This window comes from Aspergillus ambiguus (assembly GCF_047715705.1).
Source record: "Aspergillus ambiguus strain CBS 117.58 unplaced genomic scaffold BDV59scaffold_69, whole genome shotgun sequence".
Taxonomy (NCBI): Eukaryota; Fungi; Ascomycota; class Eurotiomycetes; order Eurotiales; family Aspergillaceae; genus Aspergillus; species Aspergillus ambiguus.
In genome coordinates, this window is record NW_027395582.1 from 1 (window position 1) to 19,047 (window position 19,047).

Here is a 19,047-nt window from a genome sequence, read left to right on the forward strand (position 1 = left end):
GAATATAGAGAATCTAGCTGGTCAATCTAACGAATTAGCGCTCCTTCCTGCGCCTTATCAAGAGTTTTTATTGCGTTGGAACGTGAGGAAAGGTCTGCGCGGCCATGGAAGCGGGCTCGAAGGCGTTGGTAAGGAACGTTAAATTGACGTGATAACGCGCTTAAATTCGGTTTTTGAGCGCGTTTAGCGGCTTTGTAGGCTTCAGAAATACGCTTCTCGATATCAGAATTAGAATTCATCTTGTTGGTGGTGTTTGGCAGTCTAAAAGGCTTCAAATTTATCGTTTGACTGAAAATTATCGTTTGACTGAAGCAGACCAACACCCGAAGGGGGGTGGGGCTGCTGACCTAAAGAGACGGCTAGACGACAAGCTCGCCGGCATTGGGTGGGATGTTTGCTCGGTTTGCTCGGTCGGATGCGGGGCTTTCCCCTTTCGGGCAGGGCGCCTGCCGCATCGGGACGCCCCACGAGGGGTGCAGATTATGTAACTCCCCCCCCTGATTCGATTATTATCTCTTCTACGAGAACTATCAAATCCCAATATTGTTTCTTCTCTTCCTGTATGTACTCCTTTACAGATAGAATGCCGTTGCTGATATGTGCTCTATTTGAATCATTCTTTCTCTGTCGGCCGACTCCCTCCATCGGCTCGGCCGACAGTACACCCCCCACCAATCGACTCCGCGAGAGATGGCGTAATTGCATATCCTCTCCCACCATCTCCCCCATGAGTTCGTGTCTGCACCAGTAGCGACAGGGAGAGACACTAGTGCCGCAACCTTGTTGCCTGACGTTTTGCTGGTGTCAGACACGTCCGTTCACTCTGGAGTCCGTTCTCGGGGATAGATGACCGTCTTATGTACTTCACTCCAACTATACGCTACGGAGTAGCCCGTCACCACCATGCTATAGACAACCGACACGACACTAATGCTGGTTCACGAGCTCCTATTCCCGGTCAGATTTCGCAATCAAATCAACGCACATCGCGACTTACACTGGCAAATTTACTCCGCGCCCGGATCTGAGGTCCAAAGAACACCAACACCCACGGAACGATCGTCAACAGTATTCCCTGCCTCATGGTCAGCCAAGCACCACCATACACCAGATCAACACCGTCTTACAATCCCGCCCAGAAGACTTGACGCTCCCGGGTATCCAAGATTCCGAAACATGGCCTCTGTCACCAATGGGAACACCCCGCCCAGGACGTTCCTACAGAAACTCTGCGCCGCGATTGCAGAGCTGGCGTACCGATGGTAAGTGTCGGCGAGGTAATTGAAGGTGGCCAGGTAGATCGAGAAGATCCCCATCGTAGCACATGCCACTGCAATGGTCGGCACGATCCATGGGATCGACGGGAACGAAGTCCAGCCAAACCAAAACAGACCAATCGGCATCAGGATCGACTCGACACACGCAAAGAAGAGCCGACCTTCCGGAGTACTCGACATCTTGCCGATCCGCATGGCAAACTTCTCTTGATAGATACTGAGAACAGTGGCGAGCAACGCGCCGATTGAAACCGCTACAACATCATCAGCACTTCATTCTTCGGCCGCACAAGAACTGGGTCTACACTCACCGGAGAAAACGGCGCCATTCTGTTCCACATTGAAGTTGTGGTTGGTGCTAAACACAAGCGGGATGGAGCTGAACTGGAGATACAAGACCGCCCAGCTGAACGCCACCCACAGCGAAAAGAAGAAGACTACCGGCTCGGTCACCAGCAGATCTAGCATGGTCAGCGGGTTTCGATATGCAGCGGTGGTCGACTTACGAAAAGGTCGGTAGCAGGAGATCGAAATCATCTTTGCCAGAGTTTCCCGATCCTCATCGCTCTTCACCTTCCATCTGATGCGCTTCACCTCCTGCTTTTCCGCTGGCTCATCGGTGCTGAAGACGACCCCGTAGTATCCGGCGTTCTCCAGAGATTCATAGTATTTGTTCAGAGATTTGGCTTTTCGACTGACGAGCACACTCCCCCGGGTCTCTTTCAGGAAGAAGAAAATGATGGCCAGAAACCCGGCAGCGGCAATGGCCTGGGAGTAGTAAATCCAGCGCCAATTGGCACGCATGTCGATGAAACCGCTCACGAGAGGTCCCAGGCCGGTCCCGAACAGCGCCGCTCCTGAGAAACATGACATGGGGGCGTTCCGGTCCTCAGCGTGGTAAATGTCGCTTATCACGCCACCGACCATTGTCGAGAAAGTTGCTGTGTAGCAGAAAGGGCGTTAACGACCGTCGCCGTGGGAGTAAAGGATTGAAACCTACATCCGCCAATACCCAAGAAAAATCTGGCGACAAGTAAGCCGGCAAAGGACTCAGTAGCTCCGCATCCAATCAGGCACACTACCAATAATTAGAGCCATAGTTTGATACAGCTACCGTAGTCACCAGACATACCTGTAAAAACCAGGCCGCTCAACACAAAGATCGGTCGTCTCCCATTGATTTCCGAAAACGGGGCCAACACCATAGGCGCAATGCCGAACCCCAGCGTAAAGAGGGTAATGCCGAGGTTATAGACGACTTTACTGATACCCCATTTGACGGTCAACTCATCGGACGGGGGAGTATATTCCCCTGCAGCGTACGCGGACATAGCCGTCACGCAGCAGGAGATCATGGTAATGACGGTTTTGCGCGACTCGGACCATAGAAACGGGGAACCATATTTGGTGAGGTCGGGACATGGGGGTGGATCCGACTGCCCAGACTGCGGAGAAGCAATGCCCACGGGGTGTGGCAATGGGGTATCGAAGGTCAAGTAGAGATACTCGACGTCGTCCTGCTGTCGGGGTTCGCCAGAGGACGGGGTTCCTGCTTTCTCCTGGTCGGTATGACCATCTCTATGCGTCCGGGCTACACCGTCTGAAAGGGTCGGCTTTGATAGCGGACGGCTTTCCTCCCGGGGCGGATTCATCCTCGGGTGTGGTTGCAACTCTGCATGGAGAGTAGCGTATTGTCAACGCACTGCATGCGGGTGTGAGAATAGCAACGAGTAGAAAGAAGATGAAAGAACGTAGTCCCGGGGAGACATTCGAACTACGGCTAGCAGGGTCGGGAAGAAAGCCGGTAACGGTTCACTAGTATGGGGAATTATTAAGAATCGGGGAGTGGCTTCCACTCTCCGAGACCCAATCGCAACCGCTATCGTTTACAGTCCTGGTTAATCATCATCCATCTCGAGCTGGATAGTCAACGGCTATCGGGCATCCCACATGGAGCGCTGCAGTGCAGCTGTCGCTGACGTGGATATGTATTCTGTATTGTGGCTGGGATTGCGCTGTTTCTCCCGTCACCCTGGCAGAAAAATAAGTATAATTAATAGGGCCTGCGTATATTTCATAGCCAGTCGTCGACATATATATACTTCGTACCTGTGGCCGAGTATATAACCCCACCAGGGCCTTGGCCATCTATCAACAGCTTCATACGAATTTTTCCTAGGTGCGTAAATAATATCTCCCCGTAATGAATTAAACAACCTTCGAATGCATTGTAGAACTCCTACATAACTGATAGCTTCGCTGCTGCTCTCTGGTTAGTCACCCGCTGCTTACCTGATCGGCACGGGACCTTTCAGCTTCCAATGTTTCTTTCAGTTTGACCCCCAAACTGCAAAAACACCCAGAAAGTCGCATCGAGTCGTATTTCCATCCACCACAGGACGAGGTATGTCTTTCAGGATCTATCTCATCGTTGCCCTGATGATGTCTCTCTCCCACTGTGTGACCCTTGGGTGGAGATTGAACCTGATGGGAATACACCAGCTAACCGCTGTGCTCCAGACGCGTCAGGAGATCTTCGTGTCTGAAGCTCCTCCCCGCCTCCTGTCCTCTGACTGGCCCGATAGCTTCCTCCATCAGTCGTTGTCTCCTCGTTCATTCCATTGAATTGGATTCGCGCGCGTTGTCTCTTCCTCTCCCTACAAATTTCAGCCAAACCCATCCACCATGCCGAAGCGCAAGTCCGAGAGCGCGCCGTCCGCTGACGAAGGCAGTTCTCCTAAGAGGGTGCGTAAGCCTCAATAAACCCCAATGCGATTATTTTCCTTCCGTCTATCTTCGCCCTCTCTGTCCTACGGGGGAGATTGACTGCTCCGACGCGAGTGCGCGTGCCGTGCGAGTCTACTATTCTCTCTTTAAAGAATCCCCCAAGATTTCTGGACTCCGCGTGCCATCACCGCTCCCAGACGGGCTCCCCCCTAAGTCCATCATCGATCTCCTAGCTTGTCCCCATTGATCTATAGATTCATCTATCCATCTAAGACACGTCACTGCGCTGGTTTAATCGCAGCCTACATATCTCATAGCATTGATTTATTCCTTTCTCTCTGATCGATTTCTTCTATCCAAAAAATAAAGACATCCACTAATGTCTTCGTCCCCGCAGCCTGCTCCCTCCACGGGAGAGAAGAGAAAGAGAGGTCGTCCGCGGAAGTACCCTCCTGGTTCTCGTCCTCAGCCCGTGCCGGGTCGCGGTCGCGGTCGTCCTCGTAAGGACCCTAACGCCAAAGGTCCGTATTGCTTTCCGTTGTCTCCTTTCGACTCGGTGAGGTTTCGTCCGGAGCCCGCCATCGACCGATGTTACGCGTCTATAAGCTAACCAGGGTAGATACCCCCAAGCCGAACCCTCCCAAGGTGGCAGGCAGAGGACGTGGGCGTCCGAGGAAATCTGTGGATGCGAATGGCGCCGGTAACTCGACGGAGAAACCTGAACAGCAAAAGTCCGAGTCTGCTGAAGCTAAGGATGAGGCCGAGGCCGAAGGCGAAGACGAAGACGAGGAACCTAACGAGAAGGACCATTCGGGTCGTTCATACTGGTTGATGAAGGCTGAGCCAGAGTCGCGCTTTGAGAAGGGGGTTGATGTGAAATTCTCCATCGATGACTTGCGCGAGCGCACGAAACCTGAACCATGGGATGGTAAGTACCTCTCCCCTCCGGCATGCGTTTCCCCGTCGAGCGATATCCATGCTAACCTTTGTCAGGTGTGCGAAACGCTGTTGGTAAGATGACGTCCAGCGATTATCTACATCCCTGAACAATCCAACTTACGAGAAACCAGCACGAAACAACATCCGAGAAATGAAGAAGGGCGACTACGCCTTTTTCTACCACTCCAACTGCAAGGTCCCCGGGATTGCAGGTATGATGGAGATTGTGCAGGAGCACACGCCAGATGGTAGGTGGGTGTGACATACTCCTTCCAGCATGGAGGGCTAACACGGTGATAACTGCAGAGTCCGCGTTTGATCCGGCCCACCCATATTACGACGAGAAGTCTACGCGAGAAAACCCCAAGTGGGAGGTGGTGCATGTCGAGTTCCGCCGCAAGTTCGACAACTTCGTCTCCCTCAACGACCTCAAGGCCCATTCCGAAGCCAGCCAACCGCTGGAGAACCTGCAGGTTCTGAAGCAATCACGGCTCAGCGTTTCTCGGGTCAGCAAGAAAGAATGGAAGTTCATTCTGGGGTTAGCGAAAGAGAGCGACGAGGAGGAGGAGGAGGAGGAGGAGGAGGAGGCCCAGGGCAAGGAGGCATAGATGACGGACAGGCTAACGGAGTACGCATAGTGATTCAGTGGTGTATAATGAATGGGATTTCGTTTCTTTCTTTCTTTTCTTCCGTCCGTGTAGAAGTTTGTATATAATGGAAACTCCACCAGAGTCTGCCCAAAGGAGCAAGTGTATGCGACAGCCAGCGGCTGACTCAGCCGGCCCTTATCGCTGGCGGGGAATCATCAAATCATCAATCATCGTCATGTTCCCTTTCGCCAACTCCCATGCCTCCTCTCGTTTCCCCCTCTTCCCTGTCTCTCCGCTTCTGCCGGCGTGTATTTCCCCTCTCCGTGCGTCCTCGTCCCTTTTTCTCTCCTCCCTTCACCCTCGTTCCGCATCGATTCTTCCATAAATCATCCATCATGTCCGACGTCACCGTTCAGTTGACGGCTCCCAATGGCCGCCAGTACGCCCAGCCCATTGGCCTCTTCATCAACAACGAGTTCGTTCCCTCCAAGTCGGGGGAGAAGTTTGCTACCATCAATCCTTCGTAAGTGCGCCGTTTTCCCCGTGCAGTACCGCCGGCGTGCAACTAACATCCCATAGCGATGAGTCGGAAATCACTTCTGTTTATGCCGCCGGCGAGGAAGACATTGACCGCGCCGTCCAGGCTGCCCGGAAGGCTCTCAAGGATCCCTCGTGGAAACTGTTGCCTGCAACGGACCGCGGGAATCTCATGCTCAAGCTGGCCGACCTCATTGACCAGCACAGGGAAACCCTGGCCACCATTGAGACGTGGGACAATGGTACAGTTATACCATTTGCCTGCCTAGAAGTTAGTTTCCCTCCGCTGACCACGATCAGGCAAGCCGTATGCGGTCTCCCTGAATGATGACCTGGGCGAGGTGATCAACACCATTCGCTACTGTGCTGGATGGGCCGACAAGGTCCACGGACAGACCATCAGCACCACCCCGGCCAAGTTTGCCTACACGCTCCGTCAGCCCATTGGCGTGGTGGGCCAGATCATCCCCTGGAACTTCCCCCTGGCCATGGCGGCGTGGAAGCTGGGCCCCGCCCTGGCCTGCGGAAACACCATCGTGATGAAGCCGGCCGAGCAGACCCCGCTCAGCATTCTCTACCTGGCCTCGCTCATCAAGGAGGCCGGGTTCCCTCCCGGTGTCATCAACATCCTTAACGGATTCGGTCGAGTCGCCGGGAGCGCCCTGGTGACCCACCCGGGCGTCGACAAGGTCGCCTTCACGGGATCGACCATGACCGGCCGCGAGATCATGAAGATGGCCGCCAGCACCATGAAGAACATCACTCTGGAGACCGGCGGAAAGTCTCCGCTCCTCGTCTTCCAGGACGCGGATCTCGACCAGGCCGCCAAATGGGCCCACATCGGTATCATGTACAACCAGGGCCAGGTCTGCACGGCCACCTCCCGCATCCTGGTACACGACTCGGTGTACGACAAGTTCGTGGCGCTGTTCAAGGACGCCGTCGCTTCGACCAGCAAGGTCGGCGACCCCTTCGCCGACGATACCTTCCAGGGCCCGCAGGTCACAAAGGCCCAGTACGAGCGCGTGCTCTCATATATCGAGAGCGGCAAGTCCGAGGGCGCGACTCTCGTAAGCGGCGGCGAGCCATACAAGAACGTCGGCGACGGCAAGGGTTTCTTCATCGCTCCGACCATCTTCACCAACGTCAAGGACAACATGCGCATCTACCGCGAGGAGGTCTTCGGCCCCTTCGTCGTCATCTCCAGCTTCACCTCCGAGGACGAGGCCGTTACCCGCGCCAACGACACCACCTACGGCCTCGGCGCTGCCGTGTTTACCCGCGACATCGAGCGCGCCCACCGCGTGGCCTCCGACATTGAAGCCGGCATGGTCTGGATCAACAGCAGTAACGATAGCGACTTCCGCGTCCCGTTCGGCGGTGTCAAGCAGAGTGGTATCGGTCGCGAACTGGGCGAGGCTGGTCTCGAGGCGTATTCCCAGATCAAGGCGGTGCATGTTAACATGGGCACGAAGCTGTGATTTGTCCTTAAATTTTTTCACCCCACATTGTATATGATTGATGCGCTGTGCATATATGATGATGAATTGGGCTGGTCATTGGTGGGCGTGAATCTGCATGAGTTGTATATCGATATATTGACTGCCCAATGATACGCCGTGATGTTGAATGGACTCTGGGATCTCTGCAGCTGCATCGTTGGATGTCGGTGATGTGGCGGGGTTATATTGGCCGCCTGTCGCCAGGGCGCGATACGTAGACCGGTAGTGATGGCAACTTCATCCTTGATATTGTCCTCAGTAGGAGACCGTCCAAGCAGCCGAGTCAAAGAGTGTAAGTACCATTGCAGGATGCACGTCTCCCGAATCAGTCAGCGTCTGACGGTGTAAGCGTCACCCCTCGCTATAAGATGACAGATATCCGCCGAGGCGACGCCGGAGCGGGTTCCATATGCACGAGGGCGGGTTGATTGATGGAGGGACAGTATATGTATCACCCTCCGCCGGGAGAAGGCAAACACAAGACACGTTACATGGAGCATTGGTGCCCGATGGTTTCATCAGGGCGAACACGAGAGCTCAGTTGGTCTCCATATATTCGTGTCTTAGTATGACTATGGCTTCAGCTGAGTGGACATGTAACATACGCTTCGTTAGGTAGTATGGTCGTGATGTGTCCGATATCTGACTATGTGTTTGGGTTGGGCCTGGCGCTATCTTTAACGGCAGGGCGTACGCATTGCATGCTGCACGATGTGTAGCTACCCGGTCTTCAGGGTAGTCTCGTCGTCTACGAGGACCGACGGGATTGACGCGGTGACCCAACTAGGGGACCTTGTCGCGAGTGATGTAGTCCTGGTTGACATCCTATCCGCGATCTCGATGGATGGATGTCCAACTATTTCCGTCTACTCTGCTCCGCAGACTGACTGGATGCCTGTCCAACGCAGGTGATATGTAAGGGAGGCGCACCTAATCCTCTGAATGACCTCCTGCAGTGTACCCCCAGCGCCAGATAGAAACAATGCAAGTCACCCTGCCAGATCCAGACCGATATCCGGGTAATAAGAGCATTGTTCATGCATGACATCCCACCCGACATTGTCGTCAACACATGTCCAAGGGCCGTGGAGGGTGTCCTGTGGCAGGAGGGGGACGCAGTCGGCAGGCCAGTTCACCCATTGTTAAACCCAAATGGAGCTACAATGTGCGAGAAGGCAGCGCTTGTCTGCTGGGATCATCCAGAGGGATGGTTCCCGTTTCCATGTGTCACCGGGAGACGGGCAATGTTTGCACCTGAAAGCCTTGGGCTGCCCGGCTACATCTGGGTTGCCGTTTTGAGATACGAAGTATCGAGTCATTGAATTGTATGCATCAGTGGAGTGAACTTAGTTGGGTCCTCGAAACTTATTTCCCTGATGTAGGGCCTACTGCGTATGCGGTTCAGATGTTACCGAGGTAGCCGATGCAGCCACGACGAGGCAACGTACCGCTTGTCGACGACTTACAGCGTGTCTTCCTAGCGAGGCAGGTCAAAAAAGCACACACATGTCGGGTCGATTGACCCACTGGATGGACGGCCAGGTAAGGTACTGACCTACTACCTATGTAGGCAACTCACAGCACCGATCCAGCCGCAGATCATGATCCATCCATCCCATGCATTTGGTTGGCATCGACGACAGCAATGCAAGACAGACGCCCAATGACAAGGGCACCCACGGTGGATTTTCCGGACACTCAGCCGTGTGGTTGGCCGCTGGAACTGGGTTTTTGGTGCTCTCTGTCGTGGCCAAGCCAGAGTGGATGATGGACCATGCATTGCGATGGGAGTTAGAGGCCTTAGTTTCGAACTGCCGCATGCAGCATGCATGGTGACTTATTCGGAGCATGATGCTCAGGTTGCCTCATGCCTTCATCGGACGGGGAAAATTAACCTAGATACATAACTTTACTCGGTATCTGATTCTTTACACAACCAAGTACTGGTATAGGCCGGTACGGGTTTCTGTACCATACATACGCAGTACCGTAATGACGGCACATGCTGGGATCCCTGCGGCCACCATGTCAGTGTTTGTGCTTGCATTGCATGAAGAATCAGTCATGTGAGGCTGCCTATTAGCATCTTACAGATCCATCAGAGGTACCCCGTATGTATCTACGAACATACGATATGCGGCATGGAGGACCGACATACCTCCGCTGTGGCAAGTATTTTTGGCCTCGCACCTGGCAATATGATCTCTCATTCTCAACGGTCGCAAGCTCGACGGCCAAGCAACTCGCCCGTTGCGGTTGACAGCTTACACCGCATTTTCCACATCCGAGGGAGATGGCTATGTTCGCCCCAATTTTTTTCCTCTTAATTTGTTTTGTTTTCCTTTCAGGAGTAAGGCATGTTGGAGTGGATCGGCTTGTCTGCCCAACCGGCTGTGATGCATCGACGTTGAGCTGGCACATTCCAGTCTATTTTAAGGTTGCTACCTCCAAGACCGCTCCCAAAGACGAGTAATTTCTACGACGCTCCGTCTTTGATTGGTAGGGTTCTGATTATCGCCAGTCGAGAGTCAGTTAGTCGGTCGGGGCAGTGGTCCCATTGCTGACCGCTTCTCGCCATCAACACCACAAACAGCGACGGAAGAGAGCCATTGTTCCGTTGCAGTTCATCGGCCGATCTCGCATCGCTGGGGCCACCTCCGCGTCCCCGTCATTCATGCGTTGGAGAGCCTTCGATTCGATCCTGGCCTCAGCTGTTGTCTGACCGCGGACCGCCACGGATGCAGGACAGAATAGATGGGCACAGGCCTCGGGGCGCATGGCGAGAACTGGTGATCAATGCAGTAAGCAATGCACACCTGTCATTTAAACGGCTTTAGTCTGTATGTATGTGCGTGCGTATGTCTGTCAGATGACGGGAGGGGGAAGGAAGAGGGGACGCTGTCCCATAACCCTGCAGCCACATCGACGAGAATAAGGGGGATTCGTGAGTGATAGGTAATCCTGGGAGCTGACATGGGGAACAGAGGCAGACCCCTGGAGGGAGCGGGATGAGCCGTGTCGGTCTGGTCGTTGCTCCCGTGTTAGATCCGTCGCATACTTTGGGTGTGTTGCGGTTTTACTCCACTGAATTTTTCTGGGTCAGAGGAGTCGCCCTCGGGGTCCTTGGGGACGAGGCTCCCAGCAGCTCCTTCTCCTATCTAACCCACTGGGTGAATGATCGGATAACTTCCTATTTGTTCGTCCCGCCCCATTTTCTCTCCACCCGAGTTTGTTGTCTGGAACAAACGAGGCGTACGGCGGAGACATGCGAAGGATAGCTAGTGCCCTCCCCCGGAAAACTGTCAGCTAACCGCTGCAACTAATTCCTCTCTCCTCCCTGGCTCGTCTCCAACAGCTAAATAGCTTTGGATGCATCCAGAGATTGGATCAACGGTTTCTCTACCCTTTCCTTGGCCTTGTGGGCTGCGCGAGAAATCCCTATTCTCCTGACATGTGATAGGTCTCGTCTGGTGGAGCCGTGTCTTGTAGCAGATTCCAATAATCCCATCCACGGCGGAGTCAATAGTGCGTGTGAGCCGCACGGATAGGGAATGGATTCAACGGTCTCAGATCCCGGGTGGGAGACGATCTCTGGGCGGACGGAGTCGAGCTGGAGCTCTGCTGAGGCTCTGGGAGCTGGATGGAGATACATATACGACATGTCCTGTATATTGCGTACATCATATCCACCGAGGCAAGCGGTGAGCTGATGGACGACCCACTGATAGGGCGTCAGGTGTAGAAGGGTGCAGCTGTACGGAGTACTTTGTATAGAAGAAGTAGTTATGAATATGTGCAAGTTACTAAGTGATGGAGACCAAAGAAGAAGCAAGTGGGGGAACGCTTGGCGCCACCACCACCACCACCACAATAACCACAACCACCACGTCGTCATCATCTTCTCTCCACCCTCCACTCCCCTACATAGCTGCCTCGTTCTTAGCATTGTTTGGATCGGCCTTGACTTTCACCACCGGTCCATCTATTTCTCCTCCTAGTTAGCCTTGGCTTTCGTCCTCCAGCCTCACTGATCCTGTCTCGATCATGGCCTCTGTCCAGAAATGGTCGGTCTCTGAGGTATGAATGATAGCACCTCACGACTCGACTGGAGAACCCGTCAGGGACGATGTCGAAAACAAACACAACTCACACCGTCTAGCCGTATATCGACGTCGCTGGCACTCTCCTCGAAGGCCCGTTCTATGACGCAACCAGGAATGAGTTCCGCTTTGTCGACATCTGGGACCAGAAGCTGTACGTTCTGGATCTCGCAAAGGGTCCAGACTCTCTGAAGACATTGGACACGTCTGTTTCGATCGGGTGCGTCACCTAGTCTAGCTTTCCTCCCGCCCTGCGCCCCGCGTCGGAATCTTCCAAAGCTGATCGGCGGGCCGGGATCATCATCAGCGTGACCGCCAATATCAAGGACGCTGGGGATACGTCTAACAATCAGATTGCCGTAGCCGCCAAATACGGATTTGCCCTCGCAGACCGCTCCACGGGCGAGCTGACCTATCTCTCCAAAGTCTGGGATATCCTCCGGGACCCGAATGATCCTGAGAAGTCGCATCGGTAAGTTGATCAAGTTGATCGACTCAGTCGACGTCCAGCCCCCCCAAACCGCTCCGTGAATGGCTGATGCCCGCCCATCATACAGGATGCGATTCAATGACGGCGCCGTCGACAGCCACGGCCGGTTCTGGGCCGGCGCCATGAACGACCAGAAGGTCAAGACGCCAGGTCCCGAGGGCGTGCTGTTCCGGCTGGATCCTGACCGCACACTGCACCGCATGGTCGAGCAGATGACCATCCCGAACGGCATCGGCTGGAACGCAGCCGACGACACCATGTATCTGACCGACTCGCCGACGGGAAAGATCTTTGCCTTCGACTTCGATGCTGCCACCGGCGCCATCAGCAACCGGCGCGTGCATTTCGAACTCCGCGCGGAGTCCCAGGTTCCGGACGGGTTTGCTATCGACGCTGAGGGTTGTATCTGGACCGCTGTCTACGGCGGCGGCCGGGTCATCCGCATCTCGCCCGAGGGCGCCGTCATCGGCGAGGTGTCGCTGCCCACGCGGAATGCCACCTGTCCGGCGTTTGTGGGCACCGAGCTGTTCATCACGACAGCCAATGACGACACCAATGATGAGCGGTTCCCCGAGTCGATTCGCTATGGGGGACATCTGTACCGGGTGGATGTGGGTGTTCGTGGTCAGGCGAAGAACGAGTTTCAGTTCCAGCAGTGACGACGGTTGATACGTAGATAGTTAGTTGCCATAAGAAGCGCGCCGATTGCGAGAATGGACGTATAGTAGGATCTGCATTGCCGGGGCTTTCGTAGAGCTTGGCTTGGGCCGAATAACGCCGCCGATGTGCATTATCCGTGTATTCCATGGGATAATGCAGGTTGTCACAGAAGAGACAGCGGGGAAACACTGGACTGACTACCGTGGGATGTAATATGCAGGTACTTCCGGTGGAGAGGACAAGGGCGTCCACGCAGGGTCATACATCAAGAACGTGCTGCATTCGCCTCCTGTCACATTGTCACCGTGTAAGTCTATACCTCAGTTCTCATTTCGCAAGGCAAACGGAAGAATCACGAAAGAATCCCACTCACATATCTACCTTCAATAGAGACGAATGCAACGCAGAGGTCTGTCCAAATAAGGGGATTCTTTGCAGGCTGCTCGTGCGCCACCATAGCCCCTGTGCAGCAAATGCAATCCACAGCGGGCTGGCTCGCAGGAATCGGATGCAAAGGCTTCTTTCCGTCGAAGGCGACCAGGTCGATCCCCCAATTTCAAATGATTGAGTGACAAGTGTGATGGCTGCTTGCTGCAGGTGGTATGCACAAACTACCCTCTCACGTATGTACGCGCCGACGGACTGGGGGGGCGCAGCGAATGGAAGCCAAAGGCTCCTGTTGGGCTGGCAGCAGTGCAGGCATCCGATTGCAGGAATGCAACCCTGCCAGCACACTGGTGGCCCCGGGTATGCAGGTGGATGCAGACAGACGCTCCCTCGTGGTGCCCGCGACCTTTCGTACGTAATGTTGACCTCGCTTTCACGAAGCTTGACTGGAGCATGGCCTTAAAAGGCATTGTTATTACGATACCCAAATCCAACAGAGCGGAATATAGCAAATGTCCGTACCCACTGTGGAGTTCACCCTCACGATTAAGTCTACTGTGACGAGGGAAAAAAAAAAAAAAAAGAGAGAGAAAGAGAGAAAGAAAGAAAGAAAAAAGCATCGGTCCGACTAACACGAGATGAATTGAGGGCCCAAGGTGGAAGGCAGCCTAAGTGATAGGCGGTTACAGCGGTATGCTCGACTAGGTCGGAGTCAGGGGAGAACCAAAAAAAAAAAAAGAAACGAGAGTCGGAGTTTTCCCTAAGGACCTTAGAAAACCTAGACATAGCCCCTTAATCATCCAGCGTACGCTCTCGTGCTCAAGATGATGCCGTAGGATGGGCAGATATCAACTCCTATCCGTCGATACTCCGTAGAATGGAGCATCCCTTCATGGCAACCATCCACACCCAATCATCTATAAAAACGCCCGGTCTATTAGACAGACTATGGGAAAAACCACGTTTCTGGAAAAACCCCCAGTCGTCGACCGAACGACTCTAGGGCCAAGGACGGCGTGGGCAACTAATGCATTCTGATCTCCACCTGCACATCGTTCATCACACGCCCTGATCTCTCCTACACATTCCAGCCCCAATTGAACTATTTCTCCCCAGGTTACTCACTAGAAGCTGAAAAATTCTAGACTCAAGCGTTGCATGATGGAATGTAGCATGATATCTGACGGAACCTAATTCCGGCGACGGTCTCTCCTTTTGACTTTCACATGGCACTAAAGGATGAATATCCACTGTGTTGCCTCCACTATGCAAAGATTTATCTGCTCATTGAAATTGCGGAACGAGAAGTCGGATCGATCAGGAGATTAGGTGCTTTGGTGAGCACCGTATCCATTCTACCTTGGAGCTTGTTCCACGAGGGCTCGTGATACGTCTACGCAAGTACGTATACCAGAGCGAATCAGACGAATCCCAGGAAGGTTACGCCGTAGATAGTTCAAATTCAATTTGGCGCTAATTTCCCTTGACGGCTGAAGTGATTGAGGTAGCAACGAGTTCTAGGTCTCTGAGATGGGAGGGAGGAGGTGTAAGAAATCCCCTATTGGCGGAATAGACGGGTGCACAAACTTATGCGAGAATGTATACGCCGTATACACTGCGAACCACTACACCGCACAGCATACATAATTTAGGAGCACCGACTAAGTTGCAGATCGACTGGCCGACTTGGACATAGAATACTGAAGCCGCTAGAATGCTTCTGCGTTTCCATCACAGACCCAGTTGGGTCGTGATTAATTAAGGTGAGTGTGCTAGCGTGTGTCTGGCATGATACTCGACGATTCAACTAGTTCATCCTGTTCCACGACTCGCCCGCGATCGTCGCCTCTCCTCGGCTTCAACTCGCATAATCCGTCCACGTTGTTTCGTTGGCCCGCAGGATCTGCAGACTCTCCTGTCAACTATTGTTCCCGATGCTGAGGATTATCTCATCCTGCTAACGATGGGTTCTCGCTTGGCTAGACCAGATAGGTAATGATGTTCGGGTTCTGCCCCCCTTTTCCACGCGGTTGACTGATCCCTGGGCCAACCTAGGTTCTCCGTGGGGTATGAAACCAATAAAGCTGGCAGACTAGCGACTAGGTCGCGTTCTGTCGAATATTGCGATGGGGATCTGGAAGGTATCGTTTAGGTATCTGTAGGGGGGTAAGCCCACCATCGGCAGAAACTGGAGACCCTAACCAATCTAGCAATTTCTTGGGCCCATTCGAGAAAGCAAAAATCCATGGACCAATGGAAATTATTCGATCCACGAGATTGAAGGCAAAGCAAATTCCCCAACCAAATGCAGGTCATCTCGTGGCTTGCTGCAGAAGATGGAGCTTCACCGATCCTGATACGACTGACCGACAGATGGGGTTGACAGATCTTTTGGTATTTTTTTTATTTCTTTCCTTTTAGTATTTTCTGCCTCACCTTCTTTTCCACATTGCTTTTTCTTTGCCTACCCTTTATTTTCTTTTCTTTTTAAGTTTCTGTCCTTGGTCCTAGGGGCATTTCTTTGCCGAATCTGGCATATTGGATTGAATGCTTTATTTTGCACGGAGTACGACGGAAATGGACCCTCTTGGGAGTAGATGCTAGATCCACCCTGGGATTACTGCTCAGAGGGACCTGAATCATGCATGATCCTGCTCATGAGGTGTTTCCGTTGGGGGCTGGGAGTTGTTAATCCCTTCATTATTCAGCCGTTTTTAGACTTTAGAGAGCGTTCACAGAGTGCCGGGCGGCCTTCCACCATGCACTCCCACGGACACGGAGCTCTTTTTCTATTTCTCCGATGCACATCCTTCCTGCCCCTTCCTGCCGAAGTTCAGGATTCGGGAACTGGGGCCCATTTCGAGGGTTGCAGGACAAGACAACCGTCCGTCTCACAGCGGACCACCACCCACGGATAGAAGTCCAGAGAGGTCCCAATGGAGCGGGAAGATAAAACGCAATCCATCCGACGACCGGCGGAAATCCATGGAGCGATGAGGAGATTACCTTTACGAAGTAGAAGTGTATCCCACCATTGGTGCCCAATGACGTAGCTGAAACATTATTTACGGGTTTCCTGCTTGGGGGTGAGCATGGTGAACGGCGAGGAACGGACCGGAGGAATCCTTCTCATTCCTTTCTGTCCCGTTGGGGAGCTGAGAGACAACACAAGTCTGGACCAGTAGGTCGAGGGAACAGCCAGCTTTCGCGTCTCTGATGGAGTCCTTACCCAACTGCCCGCTGTCTTTCGGCCCCAATACGTAGTCTTCGGGATTTGACCCGCCCCTCCAGGACGAAACTTACTGGACCGAGCTTTGCACGAGTTCGCAATCTCCTCTCGTTAACTGGGACTTTTAAGCTACCGGGAGTAAACTGTGGCATGGGTGGGGACGGTGAGTTTTGGGAGAGGGCGGCCAGTAACGGCGATCAACAGCCAGACATCCGTGGGATGGTGGACAAGAACCCACAACTATTACATACTTATTCGGTCATACTATGGGTTGCTATCCGTTGAGTCTAGTGACTGACTGATGGTCCCTGACCATGCATAACATTCGAAGGCCGGAAGGATGAGTTGGAAAGTGGAATTTTGGGAGAGCCTACCCGAAACTCTAACTGTCTGACATGGTAGCCTTTACCGTACCCGTTTCAACTGCCGGCATGGGGTTGTCTCGTGTGTCCTGTTCTGAGGTTGGAATCCTGCGAGCCAGAGCTGTACTTTTCCCATGGGATGACTGGAGATTCGATCTGTATGTCGCCGCTGATCGGGGGCGGTAGTGGGAGCAGATCATTTACTAAAAGGAGAGTGACAGTAGGCGTATGGACGGACGTAAGTTCAACAGCCGTGAGGGATTGTGTCGTTTACGAGCTCCCTAGTCAGTTTGATTGACGACGCTGGGTGATCAGGACCGGCTCGGGTCTTGATCTTTGCCCCAGTTTAGGGAGGAAGAGAAGGATTTCCCACTGCGACGGATGAAACAATGTCGAACACACTCTTCGGGTCCAACCTGGAAGTCTGACCGATGATTGTTAATCAACCGGGATCGAGATTGAGTACGTACGTATTACTCAGAGTGCTCGCACAGGTCGTGGCGTCGTCTCCGCTCGCGGCACCCTAAAAGGCCATAACCTTCCCATTGGGATGCGGACCATGCCTAGCTAAGTAGCTCCATAAGGGAGAAGGCTACGTCGAGATAATCACGTACGGATATAGTCAGGGCCTGCTGAATGGGGGAAGACTAAACCGTTCTTCCCGTATCCCGGCCACGGGCATCATTCCCCAGCCCCAATTCTACCATTAGCGGCCTTAGTGAGGACACTAGTTGCGAGTTAGTGAAAGAAGCGAGGGTCAAAACCGGGAAGAGGATCAACTTCATGCAACAAACAGACAGGAGGATGATTAGGTCTGTCAATCCATGGATCTGTTTCGCAGGCGCGGTAGTCTCGTGGGTCTTCTATATGACTTTGACGGGGCGATAGATAGTATGGAACAGCATCATCGAGCGGTGTAGTTTTGGCCCCTAACAGATGGGGTCCTTCTGATTTCTTGGGATGAGCTGACTTGCCATTAACTGAGTCAATCATGATGGATCGATCCCCTTTCTAGCTCAACCAACATTGGGGCTTTCCGAGTGCCCCCAGCATGCCCCTCATCATCATACTTGCTCTGGCATGACTGACAACTGCACTGGGTACCTAACATGCATGACCGGGTTAGGTAGGAGACCCCGACGTGTACTAATGCATGGGAGAGGGAGGGATACGTCCCAGATGTATGGTACATAATGGATACGGGAAGCGTACGGTATTCTGCGGTATGGCGTAATATTTAGATGTGGTCAAAAGTGCATTTTACCGTCAGTATAACCAAGCACCTAGGTAGAGGGCGTACGTAGATAGTTAAGTGAGGATAATACGAGATACCTAATCAATGCTCTATCCATACTCATACGCCGTACGGAGTACTGCTCTACTGCTCTACTAATACCTCCCTGGGTATCCGTCCTTTATCCATAGTATGCAACTCGACTGGGTCCTCTTCCCATGCCGGCGGTTCATCATGGCTCCACATTTCTGTTGTGTGTTTAGTCTCCTGCTAGACCAAGCAGAGTGGTTCTGTGGCTCTACACCGCTGGATCTGCTGCTCTATCACTTAACGGCTCGTCGATGGAGACGTTCCTACGATCATGGGCATATTTTATTTTATTATTATTAGAGTTAATATTATTTTCTATTTTCCTTTTTCTACGAATACCCTCATTGGCGTTTGGACATGCCAATATTTTGTCTTTATATATATATATTTTTTCCCTCCATAATTAATGCCATCCAACTATAATAACTTATAAGACAACGAGATTTCACTTGGCGTCACTGTCAGCCTTTTTTCCTTCCTTTCTTCTTCTCCCCTGTTGTATTATTTAACGTCCTTTTATTTATATATTTTATTTTGGCTCGTTTCCCATCCCCAAAAATCAATTATTTTCCTGCGTTCTATTTTTCTTATTCGTGTTTTAATTCTCATTGCTTTTTACCTGGTCTATTTTCCATTTTAAATCTCCCTGCCCTTCAGGTACTTCGATTTGTACCTAAATTCGGCCTCCTCTTCACCTACCTATATCTATCTACTTCCCCTTAGACCTCACCTACCTCTCTCTTCTTCTTTGCCTTTGGTTGTCTCCGTGGTGGTCAACCCCGGCCTCATTTTACACCTGCCCAACTGATCCTGTAGCGTGTTTGTCTCTGCATCCCATCCCCATACCAAAGGATCAAAGCAATCTATTTTTTTGCATGAATCGCATCCCTATCTTTTCTACTCCAGCAGAGCGTCATCACGCT

General features: G+C 52.7%; 6 protein-coding genes across 6 annotated transcripts; 3 read left to right on the plus strand and 3 right to left on the minus strand.

Moving 5' to 3' along the window:
* Positions 1-562: 562 nt before the first annotated feature.
* Positions 563-3,612, minus strand: BDV59DRAFT_189568 (MFS transporter). The gene is made up of 5 exons (XM_073691627.1): positions 2,410-3,612; positions 2,278-2,355; positions 1,784-2,218; positions 1,589-1,738; positions 563-1,531 (listed from the first exon to the last, which is right to left on the minus strand). Exons 1-5 carry the CDS (start codon positions 2,927-2,929, stop codon positions 1,113-1,115), a joined length of 1,602 nt encoding a protein of 533 aa, XP_073542710.1. The 5' UTR covers positions 2,930-3,612; the 3' UTR covers positions 563-1,112.
* A 189-nt stretch (positions 3,613-3,801) lies between these two features.
* On the plus strand, positions 3,802-5,671 carry BDV59DRAFT_151006 (PUA-like domain-containing protein). The gene is made up of 6 exons (XM_073687361.1): positions 3,802-4,022; positions 4,402-4,525; positions 4,624-4,932; positions 4,998-5,015; positions 5,075-5,191; positions 5,250-5,671. Exons 1-6 carry the CDS (start codon positions 3,963-3,965, stop codon positions 5,549-5,551), a joined length of 930 nt encoding a protein of 309 aa, XP_073542711.1. The 5' UTR covers positions 3,802-3,962; the 3' UTR covers positions 5,552-5,671.
* Positions 5,672-5,928: 257 nt separating this feature from the next.
* BDV59DRAFT_206488 (aldehyde dehydrogenase family protein) lies at positions 5,929-7,551 on the plus strand (the record flags this gene model as incomplete). Its single annotated transcript, XM_073694804.1, has 3 exons — positions 5,929-6,056; positions 6,113-6,312; positions 6,371-7,551. The coding sequence occupies 3 exons, from the start codon at positions 5,929-5,931 to the stop codon at positions 7,549-7,551; spliced, it is 1,509 nt and encodes a 502-aa protein (XP_073542712.1).
* A 1,422-nt stretch (positions 7,552-8,973) lies between these two features.
* On the minus strand, positions 8,974-9,527 carry BDV59DRAFT_151587 (uncharacterized protein). Its single transcript, XM_073687364.1, has 2 exons — positions 9,128-9,527; positions 8,974-9,049 (listed from the first exon to the last, which is right to left on the minus strand). Exon 1 carries the CDS (start codon positions 9,401-9,403, stop codon positions 9,131-9,133), a length of 273 nt encoding a protein of 90 aa, XP_073542713.1. The 5' UTR covers positions 9,404-9,527; the 3' UTR covers positions 8,974-9,049; positions 9,128-9,130.
* A 1,210-nt stretch (positions 9,528-10,737) lies between these two features.
* BDV59DRAFT_151469 (uncharacterized protein) lies at positions 10,738-11,819 on the minus strand. The gene has a single exon (XM_073687363.1). The coding sequence runs from the start codon at positions 11,516-11,518 to the stop codon at positions 10,928-10,930; it is 591 nt and encodes a 196-aa protein (XP_073542714.1). The 5' UTR covers positions 11,519-11,819; the 3' UTR covers positions 10,738-10,927.
* BDV59DRAFT_151162 (SMP-30/gluconolactonase/LRE family protein) lies at positions 11,437-12,929 on the plus strand. The gene is made up of 4 exons (XM_073687362.1): positions 11,437-11,649; positions 11,732-11,892; positions 11,980-12,144; positions 12,230-12,929. The coding sequence occupies exons 1-4, from the start codon at positions 11,617-11,619 to the stop codon at positions 12,819-12,821; spliced, it is 951 nt and encodes a 316-aa protein (XP_073542715.1). The 5' UTR covers positions 11,437-11,616; the 3' UTR covers positions 12,822-12,929.
* Positions 12,930-19,047: the final 6,118 nt, after the last annotated feature.

Coding starts and splice junctions, on each gene's coding strand:
- BDV59DRAFT_151587 (XM_073687364.1), bottom strand. CDS start 9,403: ATGCATGCTGCATGCGGCAGTTCGAAACTAAGGCCTCTAACTCCCATC.
- BDV59DRAFT_151469 (XM_073687363.1), bottom strand. CDS start 11,518: ATGCTAAGAACGAGGCAGCTATGTAGGGGAGTGGAGGGTGGAGAGAAG.
- BDV59DRAFT_151006 (XM_073687361.1), top strand. CDS start 3,963: ATGCCGAAGCGCAAGTCCGAGAGCGCGCCGTCCGCTGACGAAGGCAGT. Junction 4,023..4,401: donor AAGGCAGTTCTCCTAAGAGG/GTGCGTAAGCCT, acceptor TCGTCCCCGCAG/CCTGCTCCCTCCACGGGAGA. Junction 4,526..4,623: donor TAAGGACCCTAACGCCAAAG/GTCCGTATTGCT, acceptor TAACCAGGGTAG/ATACCCCCAAGCCGAACCCT.
- BDV59DRAFT_151162 (XM_073687362.1), top strand. CDS start 11,617: ATGGCCTCTGTCCAGAAATGGTCGGTCTCTGAG. Junction 11,650..11,731: donor AGAAATGGTCGGTCTCTGAG/GTATGAATGATA, acceptor CACACCGTCTAG/CCGTATATCGACGTCGCTGG. Junction 11,893..11,979: donor GACACGTCTGTTTCGATCGG/GTGCGTCACCTA, acceptor GATCATCATCAG/CGTGACCGCCAATATCAAGG.
- BDV59DRAFT_189568 (XM_073691627.1), bottom strand. CDS start 2,929: ATGAATCCGCCCCGGGAGGAAAGCCGTCCGCTATCAAAGCCGACCCTT. Junction 1,739..1,783: donor CTCCTGCTACCGACCTTTTC/GTAAGTCGACCA, acceptor TGACCATGCTAG/ATCTGCTGGTGACCGAGCCG. Junction 1,532..1,588: donor GAATGGCGCCGTTTTCTCCG/GTGAGTGTAGAC, acceptor ATGATGTTGTAG/CGGTTTCAATCGGCGCGTTG.